Source organism: Ptiloglossa arizonensis, chromosome 9 (assembly GCF_051014685.1).
Source record: "Ptiloglossa arizonensis isolate GNS036 chromosome 9, iyPtiAriz1_principal, whole genome shotgun sequence".
NCBI classification, from domain to species: domain Eukaryota; kingdom Metazoa; phylum Arthropoda; class Insecta; order Hymenoptera; family Colletidae; genus Ptiloglossa; species Ptiloglossa arizonensis.
Genome location: NC_135056.1, coordinates 15443265 through 15467893, shown reverse-complemented (window position 1 = coordinate 15467893; position 24629 = coordinate 15443265). Strand labels below are relative to the sequence as shown.

The 24629-nt window shown below is 51.2% G+C and overlaps 1 protein-coding gene across 1 annotated transcript in view; it reads left to right on the top strand.

Annotated features, from left to right (window-relative positions):
- Positions 1-344: 344 nt before the first annotated feature.
- The window catches only part of Optix (optix), a 59640-nt gene continuing 35355 nt past the window's right edge, over positions 345-24629 (top strand). The window contains exon 1 of the mRNA XM_076319811.1: positions 345-1710. Coding sequence (XP_076175926.1) covers positions 1067-1710 — 644 coding nt within the window. The 5' untranslated portion in view covers positions 345-1066. The remainder of the gene's footprint in view (positions 1711-24629) is intronic.

Sequence of the window (24629 nt, the reverse complement as noted above, 5' to 3'; positions counted from 1 at the left end):
ACCATGGCTACGTGGATGGGATCCGGCCAATCCCGGTCTGGCTGGTGGGCGTGGCCTCTACATTGGCCACCGAGAACCCTGTCGCCGTCTCGCTCTCGCCGACTACCCCTCCGTGGCGCGCGAGACCGGGAGGCAGGGAGAAAGGACGAGGGAGCGACGAGGAAACGACGAGAGCGAGAACGAGGTGGAGGTAGGTCGAAAGAGCCGGCGGGACTACCCGGTTGCAACGGGCGCGTACAAACGTATCATGCTGGGTAGGGCCGGTGCCGAGATGCCGGCTTGTAAACGAAACCAGTTTGCTATCCGATACGATCCAGGCAACAGCGGCCTCGCGTGATATCCCCACGGTCGACGAGGCCGAACGTCAGCGTGCTCTTTCGCCGGTGACCCCGTGGATATCTACCTGGAGAACGTTACCTGCGCCGGGAGTCACCCGACGGTAGCCTTCGGGGGTGAGAATCATCGGTCCGGGGAGCACCGAGCCAGCACGTATCGGCAGTCACCGGCTGCTACACGCTGGGAACGTCGATCGTACCACGATGACCGATGACCGGTGATCGGTGATCGGTGTCTGAATCAACCAGTGTCGAAATCGGATACGTAAACGCGCGTTGACCGGGACTCTCGGGTGTTCGCGAACCTCGCTGCCGAGTCGACGAACGCGTATTCCACGGACCATCCGTCCCTGTTCGGTGTGTACTCGCTGCGACGGGGACAATCGGTGACAATTCGAACCGGGTTCGAGATCCTCGTTTGGTACGCATCAGTGTCGAAGGAGATCGTGCCAGTGGAAGTTCACACGGTCTCTCGTAAATCGATTCCGCGCGCGGTCAATACCGCGACGATGAATCCAGGGTTGAGGATCGAGTCGACGCCACGATGAGAAGCGCCAAGAGCAAGCACAAATCGTTTCGGAGTGTTTCCTGAGCCGGAGGACCGGTGACATCGATGCTCTGAGTGGAACGACGGCTTGGATCGTTAGAGTACAGGGAGCCGGCAGGGCAGAGAGGCCGGTGGTGCTACGGTGATCCGTTGGATCGAGGCGGTAACGAGGGTGCGAAAGAGGATGTCGGCGGTAGCGCCAGCGGGAACCGGTGCCACGGCGCCAACCGCGAACGGTCCGATCGTGCCCGCTCCGGTATTCGCGTTGCCGACGTTGTCGTTCACCGTCGGCCAGGTGGCCACCGTCTGCGAGACCCTGGAGGAGAGCGGGGACATCGAGAGACTGGCAAGGTTCCTCTGGAGTCTGCCGGTCGCTCATCCGAACATCCAGGAGCTGAATCAGAGCGAGGCGGTGCTGAGGGCTAGGGCGATCGTCGCGTTCCACTCGGGACACTACAGGGAGCTGTACGCGATACTCGAGAGGCACAAGTTCACCAAGGATTCGCACGGTAAACTTCAAGCGATGTGGCTCGAGGCCCACTATCAGGAAGCGGAGAAACTACGCGGCAGACCGCTCGGCCCGGTGGACAAGTACCGCGTGCGAAAGAAATTCCCCTTGCCAAGAACGATCTGGGACGGGGAACAGAAGACCCATTGCTTCAAGGAGAGGACCAGATCGTTGCTCAGAGAGTGGTACCTACAAGATCCCTATCCGAATCCCGGCAAGAAGAGAGAACTGGCGGCCGCTACCGGGCTCACGCCGACCCAGGTCGGGAATTGGTTCAAGAACAGGAGGCAACGGGATCGCGCCGCCGCTGCGAAAAACAGGTACGTTCACGGTGAAACTTATTCTATCGTTTCCTACGTAATTCGACCAGACGCGGACAACCTACGGAAAAAACCCTCCGGAACGATTTTTCGCGCGAGATACCGGCAAACGCGGGACCAAACGATCGAGAACAACGCGGAAAGTAATCTCGAGAACCACCGGTGTATCGTTTTCGTTTAATCGATAGAGAACGACTACCGATCGTTTGGGTCCAAACGTTGACCAGATCGGTTCAGGAGTATCGCAACGGGTAGCTTCTTCCAGCTGTCGCGGGAATCGACGCGTTGGAGAAACGACGGACCGGTCGGTGTGTTTCGCGAGTGGTCGCGATTACCGTCAGGACACGAAAGTTTTGTTCATTAAGTAGCGTTTAATGGAAGTTAATCGCGAAACGATTAGCGGTTTAGGTCCCTTTAGTCAGATTGTTGGTGCCGTGTCCTCGGCAAACGAGCCTTTGTGCCTGCCCCAAGGTCCCCGGCGTGGAGGGTCGCGTAATTTCATTTTGACATCCGACGGAGGGTCGCTGCCGTCGGGCGTACAACGATTTTCGAATTACGTCTTTCAAATTGCATTTCGCCGATGCCTTTCCTCCGCTTTCGCGATACGTCTGCGTAGGAACGGCCCTACGCAAATCGACTCGTAACACCGAACAGGTCAATTTCGTAACCGTCGCTGTTCTCCGTCACGGAGAACCGGATATCGAACCGTTTCGATATCCCTTTTTGCGAGTGCTCGGCGATTTCTATCGCGTTTTCCTCGCAACATTGCCTCCTCCGTATCGAAAGTGTACCGCGTTCGATGCCGGAATTAAAAGATTAAACCAGTCCCGGACGCGATCGTAACGCGATACTTTACGCGCACCGGGGATTCTGGAAGCGATTCTTCCGATTCGTGTTCTCGAAACGAGGAGAGTTTTCCACGAGTGACTCCCACCGAGTTGAATTTCTGGATCGTTTAACGTAAAGATCCTTGGAAAAAGTTACCGAGTAACAAATTTTTGCAACAAGTATCCCGTATTGAAATTTTCCAGCCGTAAATACATCCTTGGGAGAACCACGAAGTAATCTTTCGCGAGTTACTCGACAATTTCGAGATATTCCAGTACGTAGGATCCTTCGAAAAACCAGAGAAGAACTAAAGGTTCTTTCGTTTGGAGATCTTTTGGTAGATCGATCTTTACCGAGATCTTTAGAAAGATTCGACAACGAAACATTGTTCTAAGATAGAAGGTGGAGGGTGGAAGGTTTCTTCGCGTTGCATTCGAGGATCGCGACGAAACGATCGAGTGCAATCGGTGCACGGTGCGTGTTCGAATCGCGAAGCAAGGGCGCAACGTCTCCAGGGGGTGGTCCTTTAAAACCGGGCCAGCTCGTCGGTGAAATAAAAGAAAGGAAAGCGATAATCCGCTCCACCCTCGATTAGTCACGACTGGTCGTCGTTAAGGGGGTCGTTGCTCGAGCACCGATCGTAGAAAAAGCGGGCACCACCACCTGTCGTTCCGATTCCGAGCACCTCGATCTCAGGTAACGTCTGGTGGCGGTATTGTTCGGCTATTTGTCGTCGGCGAATAGCGCCGGCATTATTTCCCTTGTAACAGTGAAACTCGAGGTGGGTTTTTCCCGGGGCATATCTCTTTCCAACGTCGCGGTACCTCGTGGAACAACGGTTCCGAATTTTCGTTGATTTACGAGCCCGGGAAAACCCGGCTCGATACGAACGAACATACGAGAACCAACCAACGAACCAACGAACGAACGAAACGAGAAAACGCACCGGTGTTTTCGCTCGTACGCGATTTTCCGCCGGTGGTTTCGCGCGCGAGCTGAACCCACGAGCCCACGAAAACACACGAGCGCGTTAGAGAACGCTTGTAAATTTATAAAATTCGCTGCAACCCCATCGTCGATCGTACGATGAAACGAGTCTCGCGATGCGTTATCAAACGGATTATGCGCGGTGCCGTGTTCCCGGTTAAATCGTGAAAACGATTGGTATTCGGGCGTGTTTTGTTCCGCGGAACGTTCCCGAATAATAATATGGTTTTTTAAGCGGGGAACGATCGCGCGGCTCTTCAGACGGACCGTTTCGAGCCCCGTAATGGAAAAACGGAGAGAGGGGAAGAACGAACACGCGTACGTCGACGGTCTCGTTCGAGGAACCGTTTTATGCGAAATTTATGTTTCCGTGTGCGAAAAAACCAGCAGTACCATTTGTTGCCAACGGACCGTTTCGTCCGGTAAACGACGTCGCGGTTGTTTTTTCGTAACTCTTATTAATCCCGCTCGTCCGAAATCGCCACGACCCAGATTCCGTGTCGCGCGCGCGTCCGCGCTCACCAGCATCTGTAATTATTGTGCTCTGAATGAAGTCATTAATAGTTATTACCTACGTCTATGCTGTAATTGATATATCGTTAACGGCGAGGATCGTCCGAGCTGCGCTGGTTCTAATTGATCTTGATGAGGCCGCGCAACGGAAAAAGATTACACGTCTTGTATCTTACGCTGTCCTTGCTCGTCATCCGGATCGTGCTCGCTACGTATTTACGAGACGCAATAAATCCTCGCTATTTCGAAATTTGCATCCGAGCGCGCGTCAATATTTTACACTGTTTTTATCCAAAGTTCACACCGAGCCACCGTTATTGCTGCTCGACCGAGAATCATTATCGTCGCGGGTATCGTAGGAAAAATAGCGGACAAGATTCTTCGAAAGACGACGTTCCGTAAGAACCGGAGCGAGCGTAACTTTGTACCCGCGTGTGACACGATAGGCAATCGATGGAACGAAAAGAAAAAGAAAATTTCCAGAATGTAATCTCTTCCGGCGTGGATATCGAATTTGTCGAACGGACCGAGAGCGTAACCTTCGCTCGGTATTGTCGCAAATTCGAACGCGATCCGTCGTGCGCGTAGCGAGCGCTATCGCGATAAAGAGATCGGTAATTAGAGAGTAGGAATAATTTATCGGCGACGGAGATAATTTCAACGGGCAGAAAAAGTGACAAAGCGAATAAAAAGCAGCGTCGAACGAAAAGAAAAAAAAAAAAGAAAAAAAAAACAAACGACACGACGGATATCGGTATCTTCGTCTCGTTTCGGTTCGATTTACATTCGCTAAATTATTCAATCGCATCGCGGCCCGCCGAATACGATTAATCTAAATATTGGGTAACGCCGTCGCGATTGAAAATCGATCGTTAATTCTTCGTGGCTAATTAACAACGACCACGTCGACGCACGAGGAACGATCCCGTTGCTGTTACCTCGTCTCGGTTGTTTGGTAAGCGCGCGTTTCTTTTTTTCTTCTTCTTGTTCTTCTTCTTCTTTTCTCCTTTTTTTCATCAACGATCCAGGAATCGAACGCGTAGAAAACAACGAGCAGTGTGTTCGACGCGCCGGATACGTATCTCGAATCGAACGAGAGAGCGATCGGTTCTACGGCGAACGTTAATTGCGATGAGTTGGACGGCTTTCTCCGTTATCGAGTATCAGTGACCGCGGAGGAGTTAACAAAAAGTATTGAAAACCGCTCGCACGTTCGAGAAACGAACAAAACCACCGAGACCAGCGCAGATCTTCCGATTCGTTACGGATTTGCGCAAGATATTCGCGAATTACTCCAACGACCAATTCTCTTTGCGTTTCTGCCGATACAAGCGCTGTGTATTCTAGTCAGGTTATCCAACAATGGCCGTACCGTACCTATCGTTACCCGACGTAACGACATTCCGTTTCTGGCCTCGAGCCACATTTTCCTGCACGTATTCCTGCGAATCCCCGGACGAGTCCTCCTCCTCTGCTTCCCTTACGTACATCCTGCAAGAACGAGAGGAAGCTCTCGCTCCGTTTCTCTCAAAAATATCGATTCGAGTATCGAACACGTCGTCCACGCATACACGCGATACCGTAGTTACCCTCTTACGATTTTATTTCACCGTGGTCCACGCTCCGCTCTTTGTAACATCCAAGACGATAATGTTTACAAGAGTCGTATCGGTTCACTACGTGGGCTTGTCCTTCGATGTTTTCCATTATTACCGAAGAATCGACGAGCTTCGACGTGCCATGGAATATTCGATACGAGGAAGATTTCTTTTGTCGCGTAGTTCCTTGCGTAATAATTCCATGAGACAGATTCGTAAGAAACGTGGGATTCACCTTTGACGATTCAAGGTTTCGTATCGTGCTAAAAATAAATTCACCCTTGATTCGAGGGGCTCAACGCTACAAATATTTGTTCCACGAGACCGTACGGCGAAAAGATCACTCTGGCTGCTAATAAAAGCGACATTTTCTAGCGCGTAAATTATACCCGCAATCTTAGTAGGGTTACTCGATATTTCGAATTTTACAAGGAACGACTCCGAATTGTCCTGTTCGATCAGAATTTGTCTCGTGTAAGGTTTGTCCTCTGCGTTCTTTGTATCCATTGCTCAAACTCCGTGGAATTCTATTCTCAAAGTATCGATTTTGTTATAATTGATCAATCTTTAATCGACACAGTTCGACTCTGAAATATCCTCTACAACGAGAATCCTCTTTATCGCGTGGTCTGCTCTCTTCGTAGAAATAAAAGCGATAAAATCCGTCGAGTAAATGGGATCCGTGGGATCGTCCCCCGAAGTATCTAATTTTCCTAGAAACAATCAACTCTTAATCGAGAAAGTTCGATTCCGAGATACATCTTCCAGAATAAGAACCCCATTTATCGTGTGGTTTGCTCTCTCTTCGGCAACAATCGCGTAAAAAATGATACTCGAATTTTTGTTCTCGTGAACTCCGTTAGATCGACTCCGAAAATATCAATCTTTCCTAGAAACGATCAACCCTTAATCGTCGAAGTTCGATTTCGAAATATCTTTCAGAATAAGAACACCCTTCATCGCGTGGTCTGCTCTCTCCTTGGATTAACCCTTAATCGTCGAAGTTCGATTCCGAAATATCTTTCAGAATAAGAACACCCTTTATCGTCTGCTTTCTCCGTTACAATAATCGCGTAAAAGATAACACCCGAATTTTTGTTCTCGCAAACTCCGTTAGATCGACTCCAAAAATATCAATCTTTCCTCGAAAGATCAACCCTTAATCGTCGAACTTCGATTTCGAAATATCTTCCACGATAAGAACACCCTTCATCGCGTGGTCTGCTCTCTCCGTTACAATAATCGCGTAAAAAATAACACTCGAATTTATGTTGTCGCAAACTCCGTTAGATCGACTCCGAAAATATGAAATTTTCCAGGAAACAATGAACCCTCGATCGACGAAATTCGAAAACGCTGGTAAATATCCGTTTGCCGAAAGCTCGCGAGAAAAGGGGTTCCTTTTGTCGCGCGGTCCGCGTCTACGTAGGGCGCTATCGCGACGAAATTCCCTTCGCGATGCATTTCCAGCTCGGGCGCGGAGGTAATACGCGGACGAGTCACTCCCATCGTGTAGTCGTCGTCATTTCGCTCGGGATGGGTTAGGTAGACACGTAGACAGGATACAGTGCCCGCCCCGAGGATCCTGGAAGGTCCTTTCAGGAACGTCGATCCGCATACTGCCAGCCTCGCGGTATATTTTCGCGGTCCAGCGAGCGAGTTATTCAATATGCTCAACCCCGAAAGCCCCGGAGCAATCTCCGTGCTCGCACGTACTCGTATATATGTACGTACACACACACTTGCATACATACGTACGTACGTACGTACATACACACCACATATATATATATACATCCATGCACATACATGTTCTACATATACATATGTACTTACACACGTAGCTCTAGCGACGTTACCACGGTGTCTGCGCGCGCGAACGACGCGAGGAACGATTACGTCCGTGTGCGGCATCCATATACGATGCTATATATTACGAGGACGAGTCTGGGACACGTACGCTCTGGCTGCTGGTAGCTACTCCCACTGTACGAGCGCAATCGGTCACGTTCTACATCGCGCTACGTTGCGGGAACTCGCGGATCGTAAAGTTCGCTCGCGACCGCGGATAACGCGCACTCCGAACGCGTAATTTGCGCAACGAATAGGCGCGCAACGGGACACATTTCGAGTCCCTTTCGTCTTCGTCGTCGTCTTCGTCGTCGATGTTATCGAACGATTCGTCTCTTCGCCCCGAACTTCCTCGTCTACTTATTACGACGAGGATCTCCGGTGTTCGCGGTACCGAAGGAGGGAAATTCGTGCGCGCAAATTGATATTCGCGAGATATATTCGCCAACCCGAGAAACGGGAGATAAAGGTTCCCGCTAACGAATACCTGAGAATCGAACCGCTTCTTTTCACCCGGTTACTCACCGCTTGAATTTGGAATTAGAGAATTTGAATCGTTGAATAATATATATCTTACCCGAACGCAATTTCGGCTCGAGGGACGTGAATCGATCGTTTCTTGTCATCGATTCTAAATCCTTCTCCGTTGCGACAGATTTCCCCGTTACGACGCAGAGACACTTTTGGAAACGTAAATTGATATTTCGAGGTGTTTGCGCCTTCGAGGAACGTGAAACACCCTTTGGATGGAAATGTAGATCCAGTTGGGTCTTCCAAGACCGAGGATAATTCTCTGTACATCGAAAGAACGTTGGTCCACGGATGTTTCTTTCGCGAACGTGACGCAGGATCGAACATCCACGTTCGGGGATATCGTTGCCGTCGAAGTTGCGAATTTACGCTCACCCACTGAATTTCGTTGGCCGTGTACAAACCCGTTTGTAACTTGAGTACCAATTTCCAAGCGCGCCGCGTTACCATCCAAGGAGACGCGAAACGTAGCTCGCAGGAGTGGCGCGCGAGGGCTTTCCAAAGGGATGCCAGAAGTGGGGATAACCACCTCAACAACCCTCCGTGTCGCCGGCTTTTCGGGGGTGGCTTAGCCCGAGCGTGTTTCACCTCTCCTCTTTCGCTGTTGCCTTCGCTTCTGAAGTTACCAGATTTTGATAAAGTCCCCGGTGTATTAGAGGCCCCGCGCTGTTTGCGTTTCCACGCAGATCCTGTCTGGCTGCCACCTCGTTCTCTCCGTTTCCAGCCCACCAATCCCCCCAACGCGAGTCTCGTTTCGTTCCATCAGGATCTGGGGCGATGCCAGTTCGTTTCTTCGTTTCTTTGTGGCCGACGAGTTCTCGAGCGTGTTGCTTTTTCTTTATCGCGATGGATGACACGAAGAAATCGTCACTCGGGTGTAGAATTTTTAACCCGCGAGTATTCTCGTAATTATTTTCGAACGACGTTTGTGTCCCGCGTGAAGCGTTCACGGCTCTCGAAGTCTTCTTATCCGAGTGGCTCGTCGCTGCATCGATCCGGAGAACAAAATTATTCAGCCCCCTGGTAGATGACCGACTCGAAGTAACCAGTCTCGTGTTCGAATCGTCGAGGTCGGAGAACCTTTGCTCCGATCTCTGATAATCGCGAGGAAGTTCACTCTATGGTTGTTTCTAGTATCGGAGGGTAACGCAGCTTCGTCGAGAAAAGGACCTTTCGCCGAAATGTGTACGGAAAATCGACGAGTATCTGGAAACTCGAGGACGGTTCTCCCGTTTCGAAAGTAGCCTTCGTTCTCTGCGTCGAAGGGGTTAATTTCGATATTCGATTCGCTACTCGAACACGAGACCCAATTACTTACCGGTGACGACGAGTACGGATTTTATGGGAATTTTTTTTTCGAAAACTCGAGACCGTGGTCGCGCGAGGATTTTGTTTTAATTTTCGGTGCACGCTGCACAGAGTTTCCACGACGCCGAAGCTCGACGACGGTGTCGAGGTATCGTCCGTTATCTCGATGACCCCCGAACGAGAAACACAAGACGCGAGTGTCGTTGCGCAATCATCCACCGCGAAAAAATAGTCTCGTCCCCGGTGTCTGCCCTTCTCCGGATGAACGACAGCTGTCGGACGAAACGGAGGGAATTCCGGTTTCGAAGAGCACCGACGATCCACAGCGGGAAACCATCCTCTCCCTTGGCCCATTGCGTGACGTATTCGATCGATCCCGAATCGCGAATTTTTTGCGAAAAAATTCATCTTCCACGCGTTTCAATCTTCTTGAGAGCAAATCGATCCACGAAACTCGGAACGATTCTAATCGAGCGACTTAATTCCACTTGGTAAGAGAAACGCGTGTTCTTTTCGCGATTTCAATCGATCTTCCTAAAAGAAATCGATCTTCTATTTCTAATTTTTTTAGAACAAATCGATCCACAAAACTCGGATCGATTGTAATCGAACGATGTAATTCCGCTTGGTAAAGTACTCGTGTTACTTTTTTATCCCTCGGTTCTAATCGAGCGATATAATTCCACCCGTTGAAGGAAACGTATATAATTTCCTCGATTCGAATCGAGCACGTTGCGATTCCACTTGGTAAAGGAAACGTCGCTCCTTCTCTTCACGATTTTCCCCGTACGATTCGATTTCGAACATTAGCCGCCAATGAGACGAAGGCGCGCAATTATCGTTCCCGTGACAAATCTCGTGACGTAACGTTTTCCCGTTCGCGGTGCCGATCGTTTAGAAACCTAGCGGCCATCGAAACCAACGGTCATTTATGGCCGGGGAATTAACGACGATAATGACCAAAGCGAGCAGAGAGCACGCGATTTGCAAGAGAGCCGGGGCCCGAAAAGCCGCGAGACGGCGGCGACGGCGGCGGCGGCAGCGGCGGCAGCGGCGGCGGCGTCGGCGATCGCGCACGACGACGTGGCAAAAACCGGGAGAGACAAAGGCAATGATTAATTCCACGTTGGATGTCCAGGATCATTAGCGCCAGACTGCCATGACACCTGCTCGCACGAGCCCTTCGTGATAGATTACCTGGGCAGCAGTCAAGGAGAAAGAGAGGATCGCGCGGGCCGGATCGTCCGTGGCGGTTACTAATGATTCCGTATTTCGACATTCTGAGCGATATTCAGGAAGCCGTGGAAAAAGAACTACGGGTATTACTGGCCGGTCTCTCTCGGGGTGGCCACAGAAATTCGCGTGGCAGCTTTTTGTCAAAAGGCTGTCACGATGTAACGTGATTGATGTTGGCGGTGGCACGGCTGAATCACGAGAATTCGTGCCCGCCGCGAAACAGGACCGCAGGAAAAACGGTGAATTAATAAGACCAGAAACACCCGTGTTATAATTAAATGGCAGCCGAGACGCGGTCGCATTAGCGAGGCCCCGGTTAATTGTCACGCTTCGTTCCCTCGACGGGACTCGTTAAAGATTCACGCCGATCGCCGGTACGCGATTTTTCGTGCGCGATCACGATTTCCGGTTAACCTACACGTAACTGGTCCCCGGATTTTACACGGGGCCAAGTTCGATCGAGGTTTCCTCGCGAGCGGCGTTACCCACTGGAACGAACGATATCGATATCGCGCGGAAAACTTGCGGAAAAACGTTGAAAAACTATAAGGAAACACTGCGGTACGACGTCGCGTCGGTGTGCAATTATTCGTAGGTATTAGCAACGGTAAATAATACACGGCGCGGTTTTTTTTTTCGCGACACGTTCGTTCCGTATAATCGCCTTCATAAATCATCGTATCGATCAAACGCGTAATTCGTCCGCGAAGAGGTTAAAAAGTTGCACAAAGATCGTATCCGACGCGTATCGTCGTTAATTTCGCACGTGGTAGTTTTACGGGCACCGGAACACTTCTGTTTCGAGACCCCGGTTACAAGTATCGACCACTGGCCAACGATTTCGATCGCTGAATTTCTCCACTTCCACGTGCGGTGCAATCGATACAGGGTAACCAGCACGCTTTCGTAATATATTTCAGCCCCACGGTATTCTTACGTTCTCGTTTCGAATACCCGTCGACGCGACCTTCGCTACCGATTTCGATCGTTAAATTTCTTTACTTCCACGTGTCATGGAATCGATAGGGCGACCGGTGGACTTTCGTAACACAATTTAGCTCTATTTTTCCGGCCGGACGATCACCAATTCCATCGAAACCGAACTTCGACCCCCTACCACGGAACCTTTCGACGCGCGAAGCTACTTTCCTCGCGAGACGTATATCGAGGCGTAATTAGCCGCGCACGGAGGGCGGTAACGGGAAAGAAATAGCAGAAACGGGTAATTGACGTCGGGCTGTCACTTGTTTCCGTGACGCTCGGTTTTTGTTTCGAGGGACCGAACGCCCGGTGACTGTTTTCACGCCAACACCATGGGGGTTCCCCTCGTACACACCGGCACCTACGCCGCGTACAGAGAAACCGTGGTGCCCTCGCGCTCGCTGGTTCGCTCGTTCGCTCGTTCGCTCGCTCGCTAGCGCGCGCGGTCCAGGAGGGCCGTTAGGGGGAGGGGACGAAATATTAGGGTGAGATATTGGACCGCAAGCCACTAATTCGTACGTTGATATTGATTCGGACACGGAACTGTTCGGTGATGTGCATCCGGCAATTTCTCGCGTTGCGGGAACCCCTCCCTTTTCGCTCCCCCCTTGAGTATTCCGCAGTTAATGCCCCGTCGGTGTTCCCGGTGCCTTTGTCCTTCCACGGAACGAGCTTCGAAGCGACCATCTCGGCCACGATCTCCTTTCGTGACGGACACCTATACCCGCGGCAATATCGTCGCTCGCGGAGAAATCCGGAGCTATTCCTACAAATCGAAATCAAACGAACCGATACTACGCGATAATAGCACCTCCTACAGATGGGTTCGTCACGCACGAGAGTTTGGAAGAGAAGCGTTTTTTATCCCTCGTGTATCCGTGACACGTTCGCGGAGATATCTAAAGTTAGACGGAGTCGAAATTGCGGAGAAAGAATACTTCGCGATGGTAGCATCTTCACTTTGTGTGCTCGTCGAGCAGGAAAATCTAGAGAATAGTGTTTTCCTCCGTGTATCCGTGACACGTTCACGGAGAGATCTGAAATTATTGCGAGAAATCGAAATTGTAGAGAAAGGATACTTCGCGATGGTAGCACCTTCACTTTGTGTGCTCGTCGCGCAGGAAAATTTAAAGGAATAGTGTTTTCCTCCGTATATCCGTGACACGTTCGCGGAGAAACTTAAAATTAGACCGAGGAGTCGAAATTACAGAGAAACGATACTCCACGATGATAGCACCTCCACTTTGTGTGCTCGTCGCGCAGGAAAGCGCTAAAAAAACAACATCCTCCCCTCTACATCGCGAATGACACGGAGAAACCCGAGCTCTCGAAAGTAATGGAAATAGTGGAGAACCGATTCTCCGCGATAAGAGCGCCTCTGTCCTGTGTGCACGTCACGCGCGGAAGCTCGGCGAAAAAAGCGTAGGTTTTCCACCGCGTATCCGTGACACGGTCAATCGGGACGAAAATAGTTTTGGAATTATCGAGCGGCTCGCGGAGCGATATAAATAATTCGGTCGCGTGAGACGGTTTAATCGCGCGGCTAATATTAAACCGCGAATGCACTCTGCGTGACCGTGCGCCCGACGCATTGTCATTCCCGGTGAGGTTAATTCTACTTGAACCGACGTTTCGTCGACGAAGACGACGCATCGACCTTCGATGGCTCGTCGATCGGTTCACGACGTTCCGTCGATTCGTGCTCGCGTTAACATCGCGCGTTTCCCGCGACGTGGGATCCGCGCGATTTGCGCGCGATACGAGGTTACCGTGATTTTTAACGCGTTCCGTGTCGTTCTCTCGAATCCCCGATCGCTCTAAGATAAGACCGGGTTCCCGCGCAACTAATTCAATTGCTTCCGTTTTAAACGGTACAGTTGCTCGCGTAGCGCGAGGTACTCGAGCAAAGAGGCGGTCGGTTGTTCTATGAAAAGTACCGCATCTCGTTTCTTCGTCTAGGTTGGTTCGAGTCGCTCGGATCGTCGTTACGATCGGTGCGATCGCTCGCGCTTTCGATCATCGTTTCCCCTAGGGGCGCGAGGACGATGATCGCCGCCGCGACCAGACCGCGTCGATTTATTCAACAAACGCGTTTACCGGGGCGTGCGTGCTGGTGCCCGCTCGTTCGTCCGCTCGGGCTCGCGCGCGCGCGCGCGCGCTCGCTCGCTCGCTCCTACCGAGTCTTTCTTTGTTTTGTTGCGCGAACAAATGACCGCCGGTTCACGGAGGGCGTGCTCTCCCTCCGCGAGAGAGAGGGATCATCGATCGTCACTGATCGTTAGCCGTAGAGACACCGTAATTGCCGCTCATTAGGGGGCTAAAGGAGCGTATTATGCGCGCTGAAAAGAAGGAACGTCGACGCCGGATTGCCGTGGCGAGGAACTCGAAAGAGGAGGAAAGAAGCTGCGTTGCGCGGAACGAACAGAAAGAGACTTCGAGAGAGGTGGAAGAAAGAAAGAAAGAAAGAAAGAAAGAAAGAAAAAGAGAAAAGAAAAAAAAAAGAAAACAGAGAAAAAAGGAGATTTCGACGCGGAGGGAGGGTCCGTGGAAGGCGTTGAAAAGAGTACTCGAGGTACGCGAAGGGGCTCACGAGGTAACCGATACCCTCTCTCTCGACACCGCTTTGTTCCTTGGAGCTGGACGTGAAATATAGCGAGGAAACGCGGCCGCGAACGGTGCCCTCGCTTTCGTGAAACCACGTTGGCGCTACGCCGCTTCGAAACCTGGTCCGGCTCATCGTGTCGGCGATCGAATTTACGAGAGGGTTTTCCGTGTCCCGAAACACGCGTTAAGTAGTTTACGCGGTGCGAGAGACCGTAGCGATTCACGATGTTCACGAAATCGCTACCTACCCCGCTTTCGAGCCAATTGCTCCGATTTACGAGTGACTCGCGCGTACAAAAATACAGCGTCGAGTAGTCTGCGAGAAACGAGGAAAGGTTCTCCACCGATCTAAATCGAGATCGCTACCTACCCCGGTTTCGAGTCCATCGACTCCGATTGTGACACGGCCTATCCACGCCTGCGTCCAGGTGTCACGGTTTTTCAAACCGTGACAGAGATCAACACTTCGATCGAGATAACGAGTCGCGAACGATTCCCCGGCGTTAATCGCTTTCGTCGAAGCAAAACGAACGCGAAACGATGGAAGTTCTTCGCGGACGAGTCGTTCGGAATGTTTCGAACGGTCGGTTCCTCGTTGAAAAAAATTTCACCTCGGATATACCGGTAATCGTTCCGTCTGCCTTCGTACCCCGGTCTCCGGTCGAGAACCGATTGAGACGTTTCGAACGGTCGATTTCCAGCTAAACAAATTTTCGTTGGATTTACCGATAAACGCGTAACCTCGGGATCGTCGTTCGTGTACTCGGATACCCCGTTAAGAGTACACTCGCGTTAAAGAATCCCCGTAGAGTGCCGTCCAACCGGGGGTAGCCGCGGTAATCCGTTTCGAGTCCCTCTCAGACGGCGGAAATTAAGTATAAAATTCCGCCGGTGAATCGAATTCGGAATCGAAACGTCGTGACGCGGCATTCGTTCGATCTCGAGCGCGGCGGTAGTAGTTCGTTGACTTCTGAAGCGTTGGCCGTACCGCCGGGAACAGCATCGCACGGAATCCATTGAAATCCGGTTGGCTGCGCCTAAGCAGGTGTCGAAGAACGCGTAACGAGCAATGAATCACCGACGCGGTATCGCATGATATTAAGTAACCTCGAAAAGGGTGCCGACGCACGAGGATACCTCGTGTCGAGGCTGACCTCGCCGCTGCCAACCGATCCGCTGAAACGAGCCTCGATCACCTGACACTGCTCATTACACGCGTCCCGCAACAACGGCTCGACGGATAATTAACGATATCGAGATACAGGGAGCGAGGAAGCCGCGCGAAATCCTCGACTCGCTCGCTCGTTCGCTCGTTCGTTCGTTCGCGCACACGTTCACGCGTCTGGTAGCGCGGGTACGTCGGTTGGTAAACGCGAGCGTTTCGTCGACGGAAACCGTCCGCTCGATGGATACGAAATCGAGTCGGGGCCGGTATTACGCTAATCCATCGAGCTACAAATCAATTAACGTCAACGGCAGCAGTAGCGCGATCAGGAGCTACAGAGTCGTTCTCCCGACAGGGAAACTTGGTCGTCCCGAGGCTGAAATCCTCGTCTCCTTTAACGTATTCCCAGCTGATATTCCGCGTGAAAATTGGACCGAGAGGGGCCACGGATCGATCGCGACCGATACGCAACGAACGCAACCGTGGCCGATCGGTGTACAACCGAAAACGTTCGATTTACCGGTAACGATCCCCAGAAGTGCCGGTTTCTCGGAAGGGACTAAAAAAGAGCATCTTCGACGGATCCGTAGGAGGACCTTCGGTACGAGCAACCACTACCACCTGTGATATAGAGTTCCAACGGTCCGTGATCGGGGTGTCCGGTTACCTGGTCGGAGCAACCTACCTACGTCGCTCTCCAAGGACTACCTTGTATAGAGAGTCCACGAGCGTCCTCGTCGCTCGGTTTTCGGTCTCTCTTCTTTCCTACGGTTTGCTCCTACAACGGGAGAGTTCGGGGGTGTATCGAATGTCCTGCCATCGTGCGGTCTCGTCTATGGTGTCCGGCTACCCCTCGCTCGTTTCACGGTTAATTAAGCGGCTGACAATCTGACCACGAGACGGTTAGCGGCCGGGGGGGCCCGCGATCTTCGGGAACTCGTAAACAGAAGGAATTCCTCGAGCATGAATGAAGACGAGGTAGAAAGACGCTCGACGCGGAGGAGCACGACCGACCCACGGGGGAACGAGAGGTGAAACACCAAGGGCCCCGAGAGTGCCCAGGGACCGCCGCGAGATATCGATCATCCTGATTACCGACCGGTGGCCCCACCTCGACGCAGAACCGTGTGCCAGAGGGGGGACGGTGGATCGGTCGGCAGTGTTTTTTAGAACTTTCCAAACGAGTACGATTTCGTCGTGCGTCTATCGGCCCGGTCCACCTTAGCGCGGGATCACTGGTGCAGCGTATAAAGGGCCGGCGACTTTGGTTACCGGAGGAGATCGGATAGATCGATGAACTCGTAGGATCGGACCTTCGGACGTTTTTCGGAATATCCTCGCGGTAGAGTGACTCGCGGAGATAGGTTTACGGGAATCGATGCGTACCACGATGGTTATTCGGTTTTCGTGACGACGGGGACGGACGTTGACGATCGACTCCGGTATCTTGAAACTCAACTCTTCACTGGGTACACCGAACCGGTACGGATCGAAGTTTCTCGATCCTTTGATTCCGTTTCGAGAAACTTCGAGTTTGGGTTTAGAGGTCGGATAAGCGATCCAAGATCGTCTTCGTAGGTTTGTACTCTTCTCGAGGTTGCTCGGTACCGTTTGAAGTATTCTAAAACTTGTCCAAAGAAGCTTCCAAAGGATGCATCGACCCTTTCGCGTTTACTCAGAAAGACAGAGGACGATATTCAGTGAGTAATTTCGCCACCGTTTGCGAACAATTTCAAATTTATATTTCGAGGACCAATGCACTATTTTCTGTAATACATACTGGAAAGTGAGGAGGAAGATTCGTCGATTCCTTGATCCCGTTTGGAGAGAGCTCGAATTCGTATTTCGCGGGTGGTCGAGTCTTGGGATCGTCGACCGGGAGGTTGAAATTTTTCCTCGACGAATTCGAAGCGACGTTGTAAAAGTTCGGCGAACGTGGCCGCGAAGAAACGGGGATACCATCGACCGTTTCACCGGGTTCGTCGAGGTGGATCGAGGAGAAACGAGAGCGGATTATATCGTCGGAGTATCGAAGGCATCGTCTCTCGTTTCTTGGCCCCACGGCTGATAGTTACACCAGGAGGCGGCCCCGGTACCTGCCAACAAACGACCAGTAGATGATTTAGCACATATTCCAGCGAGAGCCTCGTTCGCGTCTCGATCGCCTTTTACGTGTACCGGTGCCCCGGCCGAGCGTGATTGTTTTATAATTAAGCCGTTACTGGATAAGGCACGGACGCGCGGGAGGCGGTGGTGATTAATTGTTTTCGAATTGAAAACCTATCGCGGTGCCGTCTTAATTTCATCGTCCTCGGCTAGAGTACAAGACGTGGAACTTATAGTCGTAATTACGCGCCCGGTTCCCCCACGACGTTAAAAAACTAATCGACTAACAAACACCGGCGAAACCAGTCTGCGGCTACGCGTATTCGATGCAACGACGAGTTCGTCCCTAAAAATGTTTGCCACCCCGTATCGTCGAACTTTGTTGCCCCGTACGCGAACGAGTTGGAGGAGGAGGGGATCGTCGAGAAAATCAACCGCGAATCTCTGTTGTTAACTAACGGTTCCGCGGTGATTTTGTAAATTAATTTCTTGAACCGCGCCTCGAATCTCGTCGTATCCCGAAACGATCGATCGTCCTGTGTACGCGTTTTTATTATTTGTTCTTCGTCTCTGAGGTTCGGTTCTTTGTAAAAATTCAACGCGCATAATTTTCACCGCGCGACTATATTAAACGCGCATTCCTATCGAGTTGGTTCGCGATTCGGGGGGTACCGAGCCCTCCGGGTTCCCCGTGGAAAGTTTCTTCCGTTCGTCGTTCGCCCCTCGGTTGGTACGCGACAGTGACAAAACCTTTCTTCTCCATCTTTCTCTCTTTCTCTCTCTCTCTGTTTCTCTCGTTCCGTCTATCGTTGGAAAATTCGGCGAGTCTCGAAAGCGCGCCACATTAAACGGAGCAAATAGACGGTGCCGTGCGGCAAAAGGGTGCCGACTGAAAGGCAAACAGTTTAGCTGGAAACAATTGACTGCAGATTGAAGAGAGAGAACGAGGGGCCAGGAGGGCCGGGAGAGACATCTGACGATCGATGCACGCGTCGCTGCCACGAGAGAGCGAAGTTACATCTGTCCGACGATGAAAATAGATTTTGAGAGCCGTGGCCGTGCCACGGGGGGTCCGCGAGGGGGTGAGTTGTTAAAACACTCGTTTCCAGACCAGGAATTCGTGTTTCTCGTCACAATGCTACGTCGCTTTGATCGACCGTACGGCCGAACGGACCACCGAAGGCAAAGAGCATTTGTTTTGTAACGTTTGCAAATGGAAAAAATGATCAACGGTATTATACGACCGCGGCCGATACAAAAGGGGAGGAAAATTGCGCGCGATTCCCGTGCGGCGAGTTTCGCGGCCGCCTACCGCCACCTCCTCCGCCATCGCCTCCACCGCCTCCACCGCCGCCTCCGCCGCCTCCGCCGCCGCCACCGCCTCCGTCGTCTCTGCCGCGCGTGCATATTTTATATCGACGAGTTTATTCATACTTAATGTTCCGTGTTCTTTGCGCGTCCGTTCTCGCGAAATATCCGTACGCGCGGAATCGAATCGTCGATGTTCTCGTTGCGTGGTTGTTTCTTCTTTTTTTCACTTTTTTTTTTCCATTAAACAAAGGGCGTCTCACGGCTCGCGATACAATGGCCGAGCCCCGTTTTTCTTTGGCGTACGTTGAAATTTGCGCACGATTCAACGAACTCGCAACGAAAGGATACGAACGCGGGATCCCGACGCGAGAAATCGCTCTCGACTTTTCGAGCTACCCGCGCCTAGACCAACGACAATAGCTCGTCAATAAGGAAACGTATCGAGAGAGAGAGAGAAGAGAGAGAGAGAGTGAAGGAAAAAAAAAGAAATTCCGTTAGCAGAGAGAGGGGGTTGCTGCGGGGGTGGTCGGGCCACCCCGTGTGTTTTGTCTCGCCCGACCCTTTTAACGTCACTTAAAACAAAACACTATCGATTTGACCGGTTCTCCCCTTGGCGAACGCACTCGACGAGTGCCCACGAGGGGGAGAACGCTCGATGCGCCGAAGACAAGTGACACTCGATTCGACGGTGGTCCTCCGAGTGTGTTTTGTTTTTCTCCTTTTCACACTTCACGTTACGCTTTGCTTTTCTTTTTGTCGCCCCGATGTCGAGCACCGATGACGCCCCGGCGAGCAAAAACCCTCGCGTTATCGAGAACCGCGAACCACCTTGCACCCGAATCTCCGCGTAGCTCTGTTCGTTCTTGGGTGGGTTTCAAGCTCGCGAGATACGTATTAAGGGGGAGAGAAGATAGATTTTCAATGGAATCGCGGGGGTACGTCGAGTCGAACGTTTTGTCAATTCGTGAATTCTACCCGAGCAAAAATTACTTCAATATTTGTGTTCTATTTGCGGTACCACAGTACCTCTTAACCCTTTCGCTGAGCGTTTAATTCTTCTCGTCGATAACGCGTGTACAAACGTTTGTATCCAATTGGTTTTATTTTCGGAGTATTTTTAAAAAGTATCATTTATCGATCGCAAAAGTCAAGATTGTATTATCGATCGCAAAATTGGGCGTTTATTTGAAACAACGATAAAGTTTCCAAAGATACGCTACGCTTTCGTTGGTTAATATTAACGATACGTTTCTCTGTACGTTATCGTTACAACGTTACGTATAGCAACCGTTCGAACCGTTACGGCTCATCGATTAACCATTACGGATTAATTCCAACGATAATTGCAAGAGTAACGAGTTCGATCGTTATCGTTCCCTTGGTCGATCGTTCGAACCGTTTATATATTACCGATCAGCGATCACGGATTAATATGTACGATGATTACGAGATCAACGATCGCGATCGTTACGATTCCTTTCGGTGATCGATTACCGCAACCGTCGAAACGTGGTCGATCGCGAAGACCGTATTAGCGATCCGTTACCGCGAGCGAGACGAGGAGAGGAAAAGTAAGAGCCGGCTTTCAGCGTGAATCGACCGTAAAGGACTTTCCCCGTTGGAAAATTACGCGTGGTACCCGATCGTCGTTGAATTTTGCCGCAAACGAGGCGGACATTTTCGCTTCCGCGACGGCCATTTAATCTCGTCGATGCACGGAGCAAGGAAGCGAGGGCTCGTGTAAAACGCGGAATAATCTGCCACGATAAAATAAGCCGCCGGCGAAATGATTACGTTACCGTGTAGAATTATAGGACGTCGCTTCGGTCGATGAATCTTTAATCCTCTTTAGCGCGGCCACGCATCGTGCGGGAAAGAACGCAGCGAAAATCGGAGAACGCGCGGACTAACACGGTTGTCGCGCCTAGCGGGAGACGAACGCTCCGCGGACTCGGGGAACGCGCGCGTTTATCAACGCGCTCGATCGTCGAGCGGTGAGAGAACGCGAGAATTGGGAAGAGAACGCTTTGAAAATCGGGGAGAGAATGGTTCGAAAATTGGGGAGAGAACGCTTCGAAAATCGAGAAGAGAACGGTTTGAAAATTGGAGAGAACATCGGGAGGAGAACGCTTCGAAAATCGGGGAAAGAACGCTTAGATAATTGGGGAAAGAACGCTTCGAAAATCGGGAAGAGAACACTTTGAAAATCGGGGAAAGAACGCTTCGAGAATCGGGGAAAGAACGCTTCGAAAATCGGGGAAAGAACGCTTCGAAAATCGGGAAGAGAACATTTTGGAAATCGGGGAAAGAACGCTTCGAAAATCGGGAAGAGAACACTTTGGAAATCGGGGAAAGAACGCTACGAAAATTGAAGATGGAACGCTTTGAAAATTGGAAACAAAACGCTTCGAAAATCGGAGAAAGAATGCTTTGAAAATTGGAGGCAGAACGCTTCGAAAAACGGGAAAACAACGCTTCGAAAATCGTGAGAGAAAACCTCTGGAAAATCGGAGAAAGAACGCGCCGAGGATCACAGATGACGCGACGAGCGGAGAAAGAACGTTTCCGAAACCGTGGAACGTGGACAGCGGCGTAACGTACGAGATCTCGTAAAACGTCCAAGCGTGCGCGAACGCGGCTCGATAAATCCGAGGATCACGGGGTGCGCTGGTAGCGAGAAGCACACAATAACAGGGCAGGCGGAATCGCGACCGACCGACCGACCGACCGACCGACGCGTACATTAAATAATACGTCTTCATTACGCGTCGATCGTACAGCTCGCGTGGCATAAAAGAGCCTTCGAGCGGTTACGGCCTACGCCGGGAGGACTTTTTCCGCCCTGACCAGGCGCGCGTGTATGCGCGGGCGCGCGCGTTTTCTCCGCCTCTGTCCCAAGGCAAGAAAATTGAATGTCGAGCGTCGATTCCCTCGTTTCGTTAATATTTTTTCTCTTTTTTTTTTCTCCTTCTCTTTCGCTCCCCTCCGGTCCCCGTCGCGTCGTGGCCGGCTCCATTATAAAGTATAATACCGGACTCGATGTTTCCCAGATTATCGTCGCCCGGCTACGACGCGATACCCTACGCCTCGCGTGTCAATTAGACACGGTATATGAGGTTACAAAGTGTGCCAGGTCTTTGCACCGCGTGTACCAGCCTCGGCGAGCCACGACATCGTTTCCGATCGTCGTCGGGGCGAAGCCAACCGGCGGGATCCGATCTGCATTCAAGGGAGGAGGACGCGACGCCGACGCGGTCTGCCGCGACGGTGAGTCGTCGTTACACGTACGCAGGTCGCTTCGCATTTCCGTGATAAAAATCGAAACGAAGCGCCGCGAAAACCCACCGACATTGGGAACCTCCTGCACCGGTAGTAACGACGCGCGTCCTTGCGGTAACGCGATAGCCCCGGATGCGTTTTTGCACCGTGCCCAACGAATACCATCCTCGCGGACGAGATTATCTCGGAACCGATCGAAATTCCCCGTGGTTCCGCTCCGAGCGAACATTTTTACTGTAACGGATCCGATGCTCGGATCGATCTTCGTACACCGTTCCGCGTGTCACGGTTTCGGAGCTGGGAAACTTTCACGCGAGTCGGAAGATAACACCGATCGAGTTCATAGAGTTTTCGAGATGAGAAAGCTCGACGAGTCTGCGTCTCGAGTTAATCGTCGAAGGGTAAGAGGTGGTCGAGGTCGATGAAAACGTTCAGGGTAACGTAGTCGATGATTCGCGATAGATCGGTTCGAAAGACTCTGTCCGCGTGTCACGGTCTCGGAACCCAGGAACGTCGCGATACCGAAAGGAAGGCACGAGTACGTAACTTCGAACGATCAACGTAATGGGAACTTGGGACAGGTACAAGAAAGCTCGCTAAGATCGAGTCGCGTACGCGTTTCTGGGTCACGAACCGCTCCTCGTGGATGGAGTTATCCAGAGGCAACTTTAGAGTGTAACAGATCGCTGCCTCACGGTACATTAGCACGGTAATCCGTTCAACTGCTCGCGACAATTTCAAATCGGTGAAACGTACCTCGCCAATACAGGAACGTCGTCGCGTTCGTGAACAAAACCAGCGACGATATTTCGAAAACCGTTCTGGAAAATCGAATCGACGGAATTTCCATCCGGACGCGAGAAAGCTTACCGAGATCGAGACGAACGGTTCGCGAAGTTCGAGACTCGATGGTGCGTTCTCTTTTCGATGTTGCAAGTCGATCGATGGATCGCTCTTTCGATAGGTGACTGCTCGATTTTGCCGCGAGGATCGAGCTGGAGAATTTGTCGAATCGAAGCGTACGAGTTGTTCCTCGTTTACGAGGGTAAGGTCGAGGACGATCGCGAGTCCATGGTTTACGATCCGGAGCGTCCTACCCTTGGACTCTTTCAGGAGAAGGAACGGTAACTCCGGTCGGTTTTGCCGCTCGTTTTTCCTACGGTGGCTCAATCCGTGGCAGTGATTGCACGCTTACAACCGATTAGCCGCGGCTACGTTACTCCAGAGGCTACGATTACACAGTTTTAGAACCGCGGCGTTCCCTCTTCATTCCACCGATCGAGGCGATTAATCCTCTCGTCATTTATCTTGACCCGTTCCAACAAAAAGGCCACCGGACGCGCGGCGGTGATGTATATCGCCGTGCAACGGTGTCGTTAGGAGGATCAACGCTACGAGGATATTAGCGGTGTTTAAAAGCGCCCCGAATTCGCGTTACCGGGAGCCTCGGGAAAAGCGTTTTACGCGGCGACGATGCTCAGCCACCGATAGAAGGGGGGAGAGGAGAGAAAGAAAATAAAAAAAGAACCTCGATCAAGGGACCGTAATTTATGCACGGTCGCTCGACGACGTAAATAATCGCGCAAAAGACGACTTCCCGGTAGTAAAGTATCAACGCGAACGTTTCCACGCGACTTTTACAACATCGTTCCTTTTTTCGCTACGTATCGTCGTAAACTATCCGTTTACGAGCCGCTGTTACACGATCGGTACACCTTCGAGGCGTTCCGTGCGTCGTACGGGTCAACGACGACCCACCGGGAACGTACTTTTTCTTCTTCTTTTTTTTACTTTTATTCGCGATATCGTTCGCGCGGAATCAGCGCGCACGAGTCGATTAAGTATTCCGTACTTCGCGTCATTTATCTTCCGAGGCGTGGAAAATATCGCGAAAAGTTTTTCCATCGTCGACTCGCGCTTACTATTTTACTCTCTCTCTGTCTCGAGCTCTCTCGCTCTCTCTTTCTTTCTAATTGCATTCCTTGTTCGATTAAAAATTGTCGCTTAATGGATTAAGCGTCGTCATCGACGATTAACTTTCCGTTCGGGTCGCGTCGACGTTATAAAGTGTAAGGAATATCTCGATATTGAATATTTTTTAAATTGGAAAAAGAAACACGACCGAAGATCGGATTGCGATGTATTATCGTGCAAAGGTTTCGACGCGCACCTTATCAATTATACCCGATATCGAAGGGATTTTTCAACGATATTTCTTTAATATTTCCTCGCCCAGTTTCTACGGGTAGGTTTCTCATCGCAACGATCGCGAAACTTCGCGGTAGAATCGTTCGTCGTAAGGTTTCCTGCAACGTTCTTCGACTTCGTGTACTCTCTTACTTCGCGCGGTGCGAACAGAACGGTTTCAACGCGTCGAAGCCGATACAGCGAGATACGGTGGACTCTTGCATAACGCGGTTAATGCGCACTGCATCGTAGAAATTCGCGTTAAAGGAAATGATGATTTACAGGAATTTTTCTCCTTGGTAAGTGCCTTCTTTGGTAAACCCAATTTACAAAATTCTTCGTATCGTCTATACTCACGTATTTAAATCGTAACCTTCTTCGAATCACGAATACAAGATACACGGCTGATTTCTCGGCCAGTTTCTTCGGCATTA